Here is a 15,633-nt window from a genome sequence, read left to right on the forward strand (position 1 = left end):
TAAATCTAAGCAGGCCTTAACCATAGTGCTTAACAGTGATTTGTAACAGCTTTGGAAGGCTGTTCAGATGTGTTGAGGATGTATACTGATGCATATGCAAAAAGAAAAAAGGTAGTATAAAACCTTTTGTGGCTCCAAAGGTAGCTTCTAAGGGAACTGTAGGACATTTGATTAATGTCCTCAAGTGATGTAACTTGAGTTGACATTGGGGCTGAAGACTACAAGTTCAAAAATGAAATAAATCTGGAGGTATGGAGTTAGAGAGAAGTGATCTTTCCGTCCTCTGCTGCCTGCTTCTCATCTTTGCTTTAGGCTAGGTGCAATTAGCATAACACACCAGAATCTCTGACTGAAATGAGTTGGTGGTTGAGTTGCATTTTGGATAATGTATGTGTCAGAATTTGACAAGGTAGAAGAATACATGGATTAACACAGTATCTTCTATTCTGCAACATCAATCCTTATTTTGAACCATCACCATCATGAGTCCAACAATGCTATAGTACAGTGCAATGCTAAATTGGAGTACTCTTAAATTTTGAGTAAATCTCAAGGAAATTTTATTCCTACTGTATGGACTAAAACTTCATTCCTACTATATGCAGATTACAGGGTAAATTATAGTGATTATAGATTATAGTGTAAAACTGGAAACTGGATTAATACTATAGCGTTTTATAATATTAATAGAATGCTTGCTCACCAAGAAGGCTGTAAGGTGTCAGATAAAGATATTATAACATTATGTATTGGGAATATAATATGATCAGCAAAATACTAGGCTGCCTGACGGCAATGTTCTCCCAGTGCTGCCTTACCATTGCATTTAAGGATTTTTTCTCAAATGGATGCTTCTGGCTCAAATGCAAAGCTTAGCTGTGAGTATTGCTAATAGCAGAGGTTGACATTTGGAGATGAGATAGATTCATGCAGTCACTGTAAGTGACATGAAATTTTCTTTATCCTGCTATTCTTTGACAGAGTTGTACCACTTGGGAAATTACGTAGCTCACTGCATGAGCTTTCAGTCATTTGCAAATCATGAGAAGACAACAAATAAGGCAAATGAATTATCAGCACCTGTGAAGGTACTGGTTACATGTTGAAAGTTTCACTCTTGCAACTTAAAAATTATTATCTCAGAAACATGCATAATTTTTGGTTTGCTAGCACTTTATGAATCATATATTTTGACAGTGATGGGAGAGCACTGCTTGCCAATTTGGGTATCGGTCAAGGGTCAGGGGTTGGAGGGCATACATGAAGGTTTGCAGGGAAGAGGTGCTGTTAAGTAGGAGTAGGAGAAGTAAAGAGGATGTGTAAGAGGAAGATTGACCCAGGACAACATTAGAATGCAGGAGGAAGAGGAGGAGCAGGAGGCCAAGGTTTGTGAGAGGGAGAGAGGACAACCCCGGCAATAAAAAGAGCCACGGGCCACAGAGCAAGGTGGAGGGAAGTAAAAGGGGATAGGAAGACCTGCGGAAACAAAGGAAGACAGGACAAAGAGTAAAAAACACCAACACTATCCCATAGCTTTGTCTTCAACACGTTCAACTGGACAGTGACATTTAAGTCTGTTTATCAGAACCATATTTGTTTGTGGCTGTACATTGACAATATTGCTCAATTTGAGGCCAGTTGAATGTGTTCTGAGAGAGCTTATGAAATGTGAAAACTTAAAAGATGGGAGTGAAAATATTAAGAGTCACAGGTTAATGGGAAGGAAACAGAAACATTCTCTTAGAGGAAGGGTATGTTGACATTACGTTAGTTATATGTACAGTAACTCTACGAATATAGGCGTAGCCCCACAAGAGCTGTCGCTGTGGGATTTATCCCAACCTGTATACATAATCGATAAAGATTTTTTTTTTCCTGCCACTTTAAATTGTACAGTGACCTCTCTCTGGTCTTCATGTACAGTATATAACACTGTTCTCCAAAAAGCCAATATTCTCTTAAGCTAATGCCAGTGAGCCATGGGGCCTTTAAGTCTTAAAGAACAGGCTTAGATAGAATCTGGAATGACAGTACATAACTAACTATTCTATTTTGTGCAGGCTTCACCCTTTGAGAGCTGCCACTATTGGGTGAAGGGTGAAGCTGATGCGGTCAATGCCCACTGTGACAACAAGGTCCACAAGCAGACAACATACACCAGTTTAGAGCCCCATGAACTCAAAGCATAAGAAGACAGGAAGCTACCACCTGTGCCATGGATAACACTATGTCAGCCTTGTGTGGAAAAAAGGGGACCCAGTTATATTACACTCCCTCCACACAGTAATGTCAATGCAGAAGATTAACTGTGTACCATAATGTGTTCGTGTTCTGACAAAAACCAGGAAGCGAGATCATATTTCTCCAATATTAGCCACTCTGCACTGGCTCCCTGTAAAGTTTAGAAGAGTTTAAAATTCTCCTCCTTATTTACAAAGCCATAAGTGGCCAGGCACCTTCTTATCTTAAAGAGCTCATAGTACCTTATTGCCCCACTCGAACACTGCGTTCCCAGAATGCAGGTCTACTTATGGTTCCTAAAGTCTCAAAAAGCAGAACAGGAGTCAGAGCATTTAGCTATCAAGCTCCTCTCCTGTGGAACCATCTTCCAGTCTTTGTCCGGGAGGCAGACACTGTCTCTACATTTAAGAGTAGGCTTAAAACTTTCCTCTTTGATAAAGCTTATAGTTAGGGCTGGCTCAGGCTGGTCCTGGACCAGCCCCTAGTTATGCTGCTATAGGATTAGACTGTCGGGGGACATCCAAAGATACACCGAGCTCCTCCATCCTTCTGTCCCTCTCCATCCGCACGCTTTCATGTCCTACCACGGCGTGTTACTAACTTAGCTCCTTCCCCGGAGTCTCTGTGCTTTGTCGTCTTGCAGGTTCCCATGGACAGTGGCTGAATCTGGATTGTGGATTGCAGCTGCGTCTCCTGCCTTGGCCCTGCCTGACATCCACTGAAACTGCTACTGCTGTTATTACATCCACTGTCACTGTTACTGTGACTGCATGTCTGTCTGTCTGTCTGTCTGTCTGTCTGTCTGTCTGTCTGTCTGTCTGTCTGTCTGTCTGTCTGTCTGTCTGTCTGTCTCTCTCTCTCTCTGACTGCATTTCTGTCTGTCTGTCTCACTCTCCCTCTCTGACTCAACCGGTCGAGGCAGATGGCCGCCCACCCAGAATCTGGTTCTGCTCGAGGTTTCTGCCTGTTAAAAGGAAGTTTTTCCTCGCCACTGTGGCCAAGTGCTTGCTCATGGGGGAATTGTTGGGTCTCTGTAGATAAAAGAGCTCGGCCTGTACCAGCTCTGTATGGAAAGTGTCCTGAGACAACTTCTGTTGTCATTTGGCGCTATACAAATAAAAATGACTTGAATTAATGTTCCCCATGCAGCCCACTAATCCAAGATGATGGAATTAAAGGTGCACTGTTGGGCATGTATAGAAGTGCCAGATCTGACAATCCATCATCTGCCATCTAGCATGTTTAAAACTGAATTAGTGAGGGAAGATTCTTTAAGGAAAAGTGGTTGGCCCTCAGAAAAGCCTCTGTATTTACACTGCTCAGCTGGATTGAGACACAAGTTCCTCCCACCCTGTCATTGTCACTAGCACCGACTTTGTTTCTCAGCAGGTGGGTTGCACGCTGGCTGCCTGTCCTTTTTGGCTGCCAGTGGAACACACCAAAGCAGGGGAGGAGCAAGCTGAAGAGACAGGTGTGGCCGCGCAAAACAAAAAGTGTGGCCCTTCACCCTCTCCGCCTCCTCAGTGTTGCTTTGGAGGAACGTTCTAAACAACACTGGAGGACATGGGAACATCCAGCAGGTCCAGTCTGATGAGAGAGGGAAGCTGTCTGCCACCTGGGTCCCTTTCCGGGATGTCTGGGAAGTCACCAGTGAATATTAGCTGTCCTGGTCTGTCCCATCCTATGGAGGGACCCTGCCACCCTCCACCCAGAGTGCCGTGCAGATGTCCAGTCCCCTCTGGCACAGACAGGTGTCTACAGTGCTGACAGGCAGCCTGTGGAGTCAGTGCTAGCCCAACTTGGTTAACACTAAGGCAAGTCGCACAGCAGGGGTGAAGATCTGCTGGCACGTTTGTCACATAGTGCATTGATAGATTCAGAGTGGCTGAACTGAAATCTTCATTTTGTTCTTCACTTGTTGACTGCTTTTTGCAGAAGATGATTTGGGAACAGAGCTCAGCTCCTTATGGTGTTATATACTGTAAATGAGGACCTAAGAGAGGCAAGTGTACAGTGTACAGTGGCAGGACAGAAAATCTTCATGACTGCGCATAAATGCAGGGATAAACCCAACAGTGACAGCTCTTAGAGGGCAAAGCAAATACAAAATAGACCAAACAGATTCTCTGATACACTGTAACCTGGAGATGAAATACATTTTTTCCCAGTATCATTTTGCAGGGCCTTTTTGATAGTCAATGCCGATTAAAGGAACTGTTCTGTATTTTTGGAAATAGTTTGCTTTATTTCCAAGAGTAGATGATGGATATCAGTCTAAATTTGTGTGAATTTGTGTGTGTACAGTGAATGTGGTTAGCTTATCTTAACATATAGACTGGAAGCAAAGGAAAACAGCTAGCCTGGCTCTGTTTGAATTTAGAAAATGAGCAGTTTTTTCACTTTATTCAGAGTTGTGCTTCTGGTTATCTGATGAATGTTTAGTATTCACTCTCATTTTAGGTGACCAACTAAAAAAGAAAACGATGCTTACTGCTCCACTCTGTTCACCAGCTAGTTGCTAACTGTGTCTGTCTGCTGCATATGGTGGTGGGCAGGTAGTGAATGGTAGTGGAGAGATTTGTAGTGGGTTTTTAGAGCTTTGTAGCTGAAAACAGCTGCCTGCAGCAACTGGAAATGATGCTATGAGAGCAGAGACAGTCAATGAAACAGTAAAGATATGGGCACAATGAGAAATACAGAGTTGTTGATAATTCTCTATGGAGCACCACCTTTTATCCACATACTAATTTGATTATTTTTTCATAAAAAATACTGATTATAGGTGTGTAAATGCACAGACATGTGACTGATATCCATCTTCCAATTTCAAGTCTGAAACTGAAACCACATTATGATGTCACATGTACGACAGTAAAACAGGAGTATGATGCAAACATAGCTGTCTCCAATGTCACTTATCAACATTACATTTTTTTTGTCTTAGATAATAAAACATCATGTCTGGAGTATTATCAAGAATTATCTATGTATTTTGATCAGTATAAGTGTTATTTCTGAAGTACATATATGACCCTCAGTTTCAAAAACAAAGCCACTGCAAAACAAATACATTTGCCTAAGAAAGGCAAAATACATCTTGATGTGAATTATTCAGGATCATTCAAAAAATCAAAGCAAACTATCTGACTCATCTGGCTTTCTTTCATGCATAATATCAAAGAGAACATCTGATTTATTGATATTCAGGTCTTTAATTGTCATCTCCTCCTCGAGAGCATCTTTGAAGTCGTGAAGTGTGCTCAGGTGACTGATTATTGCCCCACAAGGAAGTTACAACAGTAATACAGGGGTTAAAAGATATTCAATTCATTTCAATTCAATTCAATTCAATTCAATTCAATGTTATTTCTATAGTGCCAAATGACAACAGAAGTTGTCTCAGGACACTTCCATATAGAGTTGGTACAGGCTGAGCTCTATATATTGTAGATGCAAATACTGCCCTGGCTTGTTCTTATTATAATTCAGAATAATCCATAAAGATTCAAAAAGTGTTTGGTTCAGGTTGAAGAGTGGAAGTGACCTGGTCCATGTGTTCCAAAAATGAAATCTAATCTGTCAGTTAGCCAGAATCAGAACTGGTTCTGCTATCTTTATAGCTGGCAGGACATTATTAGAAATACCTTACCCGGTTTCCTTTGAATCCTTGTGGTCCAACTAAACCCTGCAAAAAGAAATGAGGAAATAACATTAGTAAATGTGCATATTTGTCTTTTTGAGAAATATGCTTGTGTGCTGTCTTAGGCCATGTTCAACGTGACATTAAAAAAGCACAGGCTAATCCAGGAAGAAAGTTGCACCTAATTTTTGCCACAATGCAACATCATTGGCCTTTGTAGTGTGATGTAATACTACAGTTAACCTCACAATTGCTAACTCCAACTGAGGATTGCGTGACTGCATGTCTACTCTTTTTAAGGATGTGTAGTAAGAGATATTTTCAAAAAAGTTGTTTTCGGTATCTGTTATTAGAGCTACTGGGTGCAAACTTAATGCAGGCGGGTTTTATTACAATAGGAACACATTAGGGGACCTGTGGTGGACAATAAACGTTAGCCCTCACCCCTCAAGTGCTTTGATTTAGTTCGGTTCAGTTTCCATCTGTTTTCACGAGGTTGATTAATAGACACAAAGCTGAGCTTATTGCACGTTTAGTGCAACATGCTTCATATTTTCAAAACACTTTTCATTTTTATTTCATTTTGATGTCATTTCATTTAAAAACAGTGGCCACTCTGTAGCCTCTACTCAGGCTACATCAGTATTGGTATCAGCCTTTCATCATGTCAGACTGTCAGAAGTCTGGTAAAATGACCATGATGCTGTCAATGAGCTAAACATTGCTTCCTATTGTGGTGAATATTTAAAATGGAATTACAGACTTACAGGGATGCCTTGAGGCCCGATTGGTCCTGGTAATCCTGTATCTCCCTTCTCACCCTGTATTGAGACAAAATCCGACATGTACATTCTCCTCATACTACATATACTTTTTTTTTTTTTAATTAAAAGAGAAAGAAACGCGCACAGTGATACTCACTCTCTCTCCCTTTGGTCCTGCTGGGCCTGGAACACCTGCTGGTCCTATCAGACCCTTTAAAGCAGAAAAGAGAAAATAAATACCTGTTAGCAGATGCAAATAGAATAGTACAAGAGAAAATGTCATTATTAAATGCTTTAAATCAGTAAATCAACAAGCCTCCTGGTGGACATAAATAGATGTTACAGAAGATAGTGTCATGTACCATTTAGACCAATCGTTTTTCACCAATCTGGAGTGACAGAAAAGGGTTAGGACAGAATTTTCTGTCCTGATACCTTAAGAATCAACACACCAAGCTTGTTGAACTACTGTTCAAGCTGTTAAAAAGTAGGGAAAATAATAAAATGTCAACAGCTGAAGTTCTCTGAGTAGCAATCAGGATTGGAGAGGAAGACCTTGAATCTCAAGCATATCCAGCATGTACAGCACTGTGTATAATGCAGCTGTCCAAATGCACTGATGGACATGTCAACATGCAGCGTGGGCATCCTGCATGCTCTTTTTGGATAGTTCTTAGCAATAGCGACTTTGCAGCCCGCTGCTGATACTGGATCATGAGGCAGGAGACCGTTGGGGCAGGATTGAGGACTGAGGATTTGTACTGTTGTGACATCCACAATCAGACAGCAGTAGACAACATTCCACTTTAGTGGACCCATGTGGTTGTGCGAAATAATGAACAGATTTGACATAATTTTATATTATTGATATACTATCATCTTGAAGTAATGCAACACTTATAACTACAAACACAGTGGCCATGATTTGCTCATGCTATCAATATTTCCATATTTTCTCATAACATCTAATTGCTTATGTCAGTATACTGAGCATACAAGTTACACTTTTAAGCTGCTCAAACTGTAAACACTAAAATAAATGCACATTGATTGAACTGAACTGAAGGCAAACCAGAGCAAATGTTGCATAATGTACATTTCCATAGCACTAATCCCATTAGCACAACAAAAAAGTCATGTGATAGTCCCACTTAAATGCCTTCTGTTGAATGAAAAAAGCTTGAACCCAGAATCACCACTTGGGGCTATATTTATAATTAAATTTTATTTAATTTTGTTATTTTTTGGCCCATTAATCAAAGGTATATAGCCTGACCAATATACCCAAATTTGTGAGCTATGGAGAGCTGTTCTGTGCTTCTGTTTGGAATTTAGACTTAAGAAAAAAATCATCTGTTCTAGCGACTTTAATGATTGCTGTAAGGGGCATGGTCCTTGCATGAGTCGATATACTGTAAACCATAGGGGCATTAGCGTTATATATACTGTGTTTGCCATGTTTGCCATGAAAGTAGAGTCTTCATGCCAGTGCATCCTCAGAACCCAACCCTAAACAGTACTGTCCTCACAGAGCTACTTTAGGGAGAAAAACAGACAGGACAAGCATGGGAAGCAGGAAAGCAAGCAGACATGACAAGCAGACATGGCAGACAACACGCAAGCTGTAGCACCGGGGTGGAGGAGGAGAAGGAGGAGGAAGAGAAGGGAGAGGGGACCAGAGCAGGACTTGCACCACTCACCACTGGACCCGGTCTGCCGTCTAACCCATGAGCCCCCTGTATAGCGTTGTACATAGTTAGAGAGCAGAGATGATGGGGGAGATGGTGGGAGGAAGGTGGGGTGGGGGGTGGGGATGGGATGGGGAGGTGGGGGGTGAGTGAAGCTGTGACTCAAGTGACTTAAAAACATATTCAGATGATGACAAATGATGAGTGATGGAAGTGGCGGAGGTGGAGGTAAAGTGAGTGACAGTAATTGTGAGTAACTTCTTTCAGTGGTCATGGTGGATGATGACATCAGGTTTATGGCCATGTTGTTGCTCACAGTAATGCTCTGTAGTTTGACTGTCTCCACAGTCATACTGTGCCAGCTTCAAAGGTGTTAGACATTGTTCAGTCTTATGTTGCCTACTTGCTACTCTAGCCACTCCCTGTTTCTTTTCTAAAAGGGCAAGTTTGATGTTATTCTGTATATTATTGCCAACAAAGCCCATGAAAAAACAACTTCCAGCCATGAGCCCATTGGTTCATTCAAGACTTTTAAAAACAGCAAACACGTAATGTTTAATTTTTGTAAAACAGCTGGCTATTGTAGTTTTTATCAAACGTCAAGTCCAACAGCATTTAGATTTGTGTGGGACTATTTGCAATGGTAATTAATCCACATCTTGTCCTGTTCAAACTTGTCTTTTTAAGGAAGGATTTGACTTACCTCTAACCTGTCAAAAAAGCAATGGCATGTCATTTCTTAAAGCCCTCAAAATGGCTTGTGCAATTTGACAAAAAAAAAGAAAACATGTTCATTCTTATCCCATGGACTTAGTCAGGAAGGAAACTAAGCAAACTCCATCAACTGATGATGACCGTGAGATATGGTCAAAAGCTCTGGAAAAAACTAGTCAGTGGGTGCTGTCAAATTCATGACTGTGTCTCATTTTGCTTCAACAATTAAGAAGTGTGATACAAATGCAGAAAATGTGAAAATACAGAAAAACTGCAGGTCAAATGAAACACATCTACAGAGCTTTCCTGGGCACCGGCATTTGCAGTGTTTCTTTCAGCTTTCTTTGTGAATATGTGTATAAATGTGTTTCTTATTTTTTTCCGTTTTATGTATTTACAGTATTTTTTTTTCCTAAATGGTCATTCTGCGCTATCAAAGATATGAGGGTGATTTTCTTCATTTTTTGTCTGTTTGCATGAGCTTTGATAACTTGCAATGCTCTGAGCTCTCTTGGCCACCAAGAACAAGGAATGAAAATCCAAAGCGATTGGAGGTAGATACCATTTTGAAGAGTAGAGAAGAAATTATGAGGCCAAGCATCATTTGAGTAACATTTTTTGAAGGTAAAATGTTTAGATTTGGAGCATTATGTTTGTGGTTTACTTCCTTTGACATGATCCGCCCTTGCATGCAGCATTTAAACAGGATTATGACAACATAAAGGCAACATCTGAGACATGAAACATCAGTCAGTAGCAGCTTAAACTAGGGGTTAGGGTTGTCTAAAATATGGGTTTTTGAGACTGACATGTATAACGCTCACATTTATGTATTGAAGTAGTAAACAGGGGTGCACGTAACTTTTTTAGTCAAATATTCAGGTGAGTACCAGGAGGTCCTAATAAAAACAGTCTTTCTCACTATCCTCCCCTTCAGCTTCCTACATGGTAGATGACAAACACGGTCCTCTCAGTTCTCAGTGCTGAGATGTGAGAATCCCCCCTCAAATGCTGCACTGCTCAAAGGCAGCATAACAGACAATTTAGCCACCTTGTTGATTGCAGAGGAACAATCTAGATTGCTTGTATTTACTTTTTGGACCAGCTCATAGACAGAGGACACTGCTAAGTGTTTTCTTTCTGCATGGTAGTATTTGTTATGCCCTCCAATCTATCAAAGAGAAGCCCCCAAAATTCAGTGGACTGCAACTCTCCTCTTAACTGATCGTTATATGATAAGGTACACTGATTGATGTGCAATGTTCTGCATGACATGCACCTATGACATTGACTTCTAACCACTTCAAAGAAGAAAGAAAAAACATAAAAAACATAAACATAAAACATAAAACATGCATGTTTAGAAATGCTGGAAGTAACAACATTACACACAGCTTGCTGACCCAATTCAGCTGCTGTAGTTCTGATTTTTGTAACAATGCTTAGCTGTGATCTGGTTACGTGCACCCCTGCATATAATCCCAAAAATAAACAAGGCTGAGTAAGAAAACTTAACAACAGGATAGAAGACATATAGAAGATAGAAGACAAAAAATTCTGAAATTTGTGAATGGACAGGAAGTCTGTTGTACTTACAGGGAGTCCAAGATGGCCTCTGTCTCCTTTGTCGCCCTTCTGACCTGTCGCTCCCTTTTCTCCTCTGATGCCTATGCCTGGTTCTCCCTGAGACACAGGGCAACAAAATTCTGTTCTTACACTTTCATGCATATAAAGGCTATGATGTAGACAGCATATAAATGGAGGTAGATTTAGTAAAACGAGGAGCAGGTTGATTTTATGGAAATAATATCTCACCTTAGGCCCTGAAGGTCCTTGAGATCCCTGGACGGAACAAAAACAGTGGGATTACTGGTTGACTGAAATGATAGATATTCAGGTTTGGCACCTTTTTTAGTGGTGCCTCAGATGAACAACTACTACTGTCAGACAGTAAAAATACTACAGACAAACAACGATACAGCATTTCCTTATATGCAGACAATAGTATACTATTATATTTGAATGTTGTATGGTCATTATCTATGATTCACTAAATCACTGAACATTTCAATTTTTCATTTTTCAACCCCTTTAGTCATATTATGTATTACACTTGTTTAGGTGTGACATATAGACTTTATCATTCTTACAGAAAATTGAGAATCTAACTGATTATTAAAGAACATTTGATTAATTTTGTAAACCACATGCTGCAAGTACACAATGTACTGTACAGTACAAAGGCATTCGTTAACTGCATGTTGGCTGGCTCACTAAGTTTGGAGATGTCATGTAATTTTTCAGAAATTTTCCCAACTTCATCCTCAACTGACACCTTATCACTCAAAATAACTGAAAAATGTGCGGGAGTGACAGGCTTTCAAACATGAGATATGCTATATAAGGAAATGCCTACTAAATACTACCACCAAACACAGCATACTGTATATAGTTTTTCATAGCAATATGCAGTATGAAACTGTTAAATCAGTTTATTTTGTAGTTTGCTAGACAGGATTACCCAGTTTCCAGTTTGGGAAAGCGGAACTAAACAGCAACATAGCTCATGGCAAACCACCACTGCTGTGCAGCAGTAACCTTTTGATTTGTCATCAATTTTTGTAAATCTGCCAATGTTTGAAATCCAGATAGTTGGTTTCTTGCCTCTGAAATTCTCAAAAGTGAATTTAGTGATGAAATAGCATATAAAAATATAAAAAACTTCACAATGTTGACAGTAGGTGAAATGACTGCTCTGATTTTGCTTTTGTTTGCATACTTTATACTATATGCTGCGGTTGTTATGTTAGGCGGTTTCAAATACAGCCTTAGTCTTTTTAGTTTTTTTTATTTTACTCACTGCTGGGCCAACTGGTCCTGGGGGTCCTTGGGGCCCTGGAGGCCCATAAATCTAAATTTATGGGGAACAAACAAAGGCAACAGATTTCAATTCAGAAGATATTGCTCATAAAACATGTTTTGTTCTAATTTACTGTGAACTGTACTACTCAGACTAATCCTTACCATTTCTGACCTTCCTCCTTCTCCAGGTTCCCCTTTAGGACCCTGTGACAATAGGTGGCAAAGACACAGAAAGACGCAAAGTTGACAATATAGTGTTCCTTTGTCTCACAAATTTTGAAGTGAATGAAAAATGAAGTAACACAACACTTTTTGAAACAGTATTTGGGGTTAATACAAAATGTATTCCACTGCTCCCCCTTTGCCAGGTCAGACACTGCATCCAGAGAGATGCAGCCTGAGAGGCACCATTGCGTACCATTGTACCAGGCAATCCAATAGGGCCTGAGGCCCCTGTAGCCCCCTTTTCACCCGTAGGGCCATCTAAACCCTACAGAACAAGGAAGGGGAGATGGACATCACAATAATGGCAGAGCATTTCAATTCAGGGACTAATTCGTTAATTTTCACGTTAGAAACAAAGCATTAAAGACAAATAACAAACTTTTGTTTTTATCCAATCTTAGTATTCATTAGCAAGCCAAAAGATCAATCAGCACCAGGAGCAATATACCTCTGTAAACTTGTTGCTTGTTTTTGTATTTGAAATGAAAAATTGTTTGATTGTTTGATTTTTCCTTCATATCAGCAGTGGGAGGCTTTCATTTTTACCTGCACTGAATGGTCTTTCATACTTTGATCTGTAGTCAAAGGCCAATCCCGATGCTCCCATCACACTCTAGATGGTCCTGATTTGGCCTATCTTTTGTTTTTACATGTGTTGGTAACTAAAGTGTTGGCATTAGTTAACAGAGTATCAGCCAACAGCATCCAGACACCAAATTTTACCCAGCCTCTATTCTTCACAGCATTTGCAGGTAGCCTACCATACAGCTGGGTTAATCAAGCGCCATCACTGAGAACTTGCTCTATTGGACAATGATGTTTGAAATTGTTCCTTCCTTAGTGGAAGAAAGTAAATAAATACATTTACTCTTTACAGAGGTAAAAATTTGAGGTACTTTACTTAGTGTGTCTGTTTTGCTCTACATTGTAGATCTAATGCTCCAAATTTCAAATATTGTACCTTTAACTTCCTCTGTATTCATCAGATAGTTTAGTTGTATGTGAGGGTAATATTTCCATCCATAACATGAAATCTTAAAACATGATAAATTATTCGAAATGAAAAAACAGTGCATAAAGTGATACAATCTATATCAAAATCCCTCTAATACATGAATATGTCAATAATAATAGTCCAGTTTGATATTTTACATATTAAAATAACACTCTGAAAGACACTCATATGCATAATGAGTAATTCTGCTTGTGATACTTAACGTACATTTTGCTGTCTAATTAGTTTTTTTTTTTTTTTTTTTCTAGCTGAATTGGTACTTTTACTCAAGTAAAGGATTTGATTAATTCTTCGATCAGTGAACATACTCCCACTGGCTCGCATATTCTCACATAACAGCTAGCAGTCTAACTTCCATAAAACTTGATAACATGTTCATACTGTCTTACTTACGAATAATGTAATTCGAGCACATGATGAGACCATATCACAACAGCCCTTAAAAACATTTCTTAGAATAGAAAATTGAGAATCTAACTGATTATTAAAGAACATTTGATTAATTTTGTAAACCACATGCTGCAAGTACACAATATACCGTACAGTACAAAGGCATTCGTTAACTGCATGTTGTGTTTTGTGTGTTTTCATTTCAAATACAAAAACAAATAAAATAACTGAGCACACTTATAAATCACCCACTGATGCAGCCATTTTTGAACAACCAAATAATATTTTCTGTTGTACCAAGATGCTTTAGTCAGGGACGCAATGCTGCCCATCGTATTTCAAAAACTAAAAAAAACAAAAAACAAGATGCATTTGCAAGAGCAAAGCAAATGTCTCCCTTCAAAGCCAGCTGCCAAACATACAGATATACAGGGCTATCAGTATTTACTGCAGGCTCTTAAAGTAACATCAGGCTACAAATAGCATAGCCCTTTATATGGGGCACATTTAGGATCCATGCCACAGTGAATTAAAAGTTTAAAGTTATGTCATTCCTGGGGTCTCTTCCAAGCAAGTGAGTCTCTAATTAGATAATAAGAGAGCAGCTGGAAAAACCAAGGCCTCCCCTCTGGATAATGACAGATGTGGGACTCTGGCTTTGGTCAGTGAGCCACAGCCAGTGATATGATGTGGTGTGGTGTGGACTTAATGCAGTCACTCACAGGTGATCCTGATGGACCCATGTCTCCCTTGTCTCCCTTGGGTCCAGGGAAGCCCATGACACCACCCTCTCCCCGGGGACCTTCAGGACCGGCTGGGCCTGCAGGACCAGACTCCCCTGGCTTCCCTCTGGGTCCCTGAAAACACATGGGGTCTTAATTGTACCTGAAGGAAGCTATGTTAAGACAGAAATATTTTTATTTCAAATCTAAATTGGTTTGTCATCGTAGTCTATCACAATAAGCATTCATGGAACAATTAAAACTGCCTGGCTGGCATAATGTAGTACCTTCTCTCCATCCAGTCCAGGAGCACCTGGTAGACCCACTTCACCCTGAGGATATAGCAAGGCTGGATTACTAATTTAGCAAAGCAGGCAACTGCCCTGGGGCCCAAGACTGCCAGTAGCTCACATTTCACTGTATGTTGCTTAGTTTCTAGTAATGTGAATAATTGCAGATTTGTTAGTGGGTATTGAACTGTCATTCTAGAATGTCTCCTACCTTGGCTCCAGGGAGTCCAGGGGAACCTGGAGGTCCAGGTAGTCCAGGTGGGCCCTAAGCGGAGAAGAAATCTTGTCATTTAATAGAACTTTAAAAAGTACTGTTTTGCACATGGAAATCCATATAAATCCATATTTTTATAACGAATCAAACTACTTACCATCAAGGGTATGTTGCGAATATCCTGTGGAGGCAAGTTAAAGGTTAACAAAACTTCATTCTTCAGTTTTTCTACATTTAAGAAAAAATTGTACTCAATCAGACTGACATACATTTTCGTTGTTGTGGATTTCAGCCTTTCCTGGCTCCCCAGTCGGGCCTGGTGGACCCTTTAAGGTGAAATGACCATTTGTAAACTTCATCATGAACATAATGATTATAAATTGGACATTTTATGTACTGTATGTCAAGATTTGCAACAATTTATTTTTTATTTTTTCTGCCGGTCATGACTTACTCTTGGTCCAGATGGACCTTCAGGGCCTGCTTCCCCCTACAAGTTAAATGAAGGTATTACACTTAGATTCTCCATAAATATTCTCATGTCGTGTTGGTACTTGGAAAATAGCCTTCTCATTACATGCTCTTTAAATTATTTTCATAATGGTGTCTTTTCTTACCGTCTCTCCCTGGTCACCTTTGTCACCCTGTAAGAGGGACAGCATACGTTGACTTCCATGGACTTTTGTTGAAATGGTGGTGGCATTGCTTTACGTCGGTATCTATTCACTTATCATATTATCCCCTTACCTTGGGTCCGATCATGCCTGGCAGTCCTGGTGAACCTGGTTCTCCTTTAATTCCCTGGGCTGTGAGGCTTGGCTCTCCCTTCTCACCCTACATACAGAACAGAGGTTTATATAATTTATCA

The 15,633-nt window shown here is 40.0% G+C and overlaps 1 protein-coding gene across 1 annotated transcript in view; it reads right to left on the reverse strand.

Moving 5' to 3' along the window:
• The window catches only part of col13a1 (collagen, type XIII, alpha 1), a 44,885-nt gene that overhangs the window by 5,531 nt on the left and 23,721 nt on the right, over positions 1–15,633 (reverse strand). Inside the window, exons 17-33 of the mRNA XM_070976835.1 lie at positions 15,513–15,599; positions 15,383–15,409; positions 15,220–15,255; positions 15,035–15,091; positions 14,923–14,946; positions 14,763–14,816; positions 14,549–14,593; positions 14,262–14,396; positions 12,328–12,399; positions 12,072–12,113; positions 11,908–11,958; positions 10,863–10,889; positions 10,644–10,730; positions 8,346–8,381; positions 6,803–6,856; positions 6,649–6,702; positions 5,891–5,926 (exon numbers count right to left, since the gene is read on the reverse strand). Coding sequence (XP_070832936.1) covers positions 5,891–5,926; positions 6,649–6,702; positions 6,803–6,856; positions 8,346–8,381; positions 10,644–10,730; positions 10,863–10,889; positions 11,908–11,958; positions 12,072–12,113; positions 12,328–12,399; positions 14,262–14,396; positions 14,549–14,593; positions 14,763–14,816; positions 14,923–14,946; positions 15,035–15,091; positions 15,220–15,255; positions 15,383–15,409; positions 15,513–15,599 — 924 coding nt within the window. The remainder of the gene's footprint in view (positions 1–5,890; positions 5,927–6,648; positions 6,703–6,802; positions 6,857–8,345; positions 8,382–10,643; positions 10,731–10,862; positions 10,890–11,907; positions 11,959–12,071; positions 12,114–12,327; positions 12,400–14,261; positions 14,397–14,548; positions 14,594–14,762; positions 14,817–14,922; positions 14,947–15,034; positions 15,092–15,219; positions 15,256–15,382; positions 15,410–15,512; positions 15,600–15,633) is intronic.

This window comes from Chaetodon trifascialis, chromosome 13, assembly GCF_039877785.1.
Source record: "Chaetodon trifascialis isolate fChaTrf1 chromosome 13, fChaTrf1.hap1, whole genome shotgun sequence".
Classification (NCBI taxonomy): domain Eukaryota; kingdom Metazoa; phylum Chordata; class Actinopteri; order Chaetodontiformes; family Chaetodontidae; genus Chaetodon; species Chaetodon trifascialis.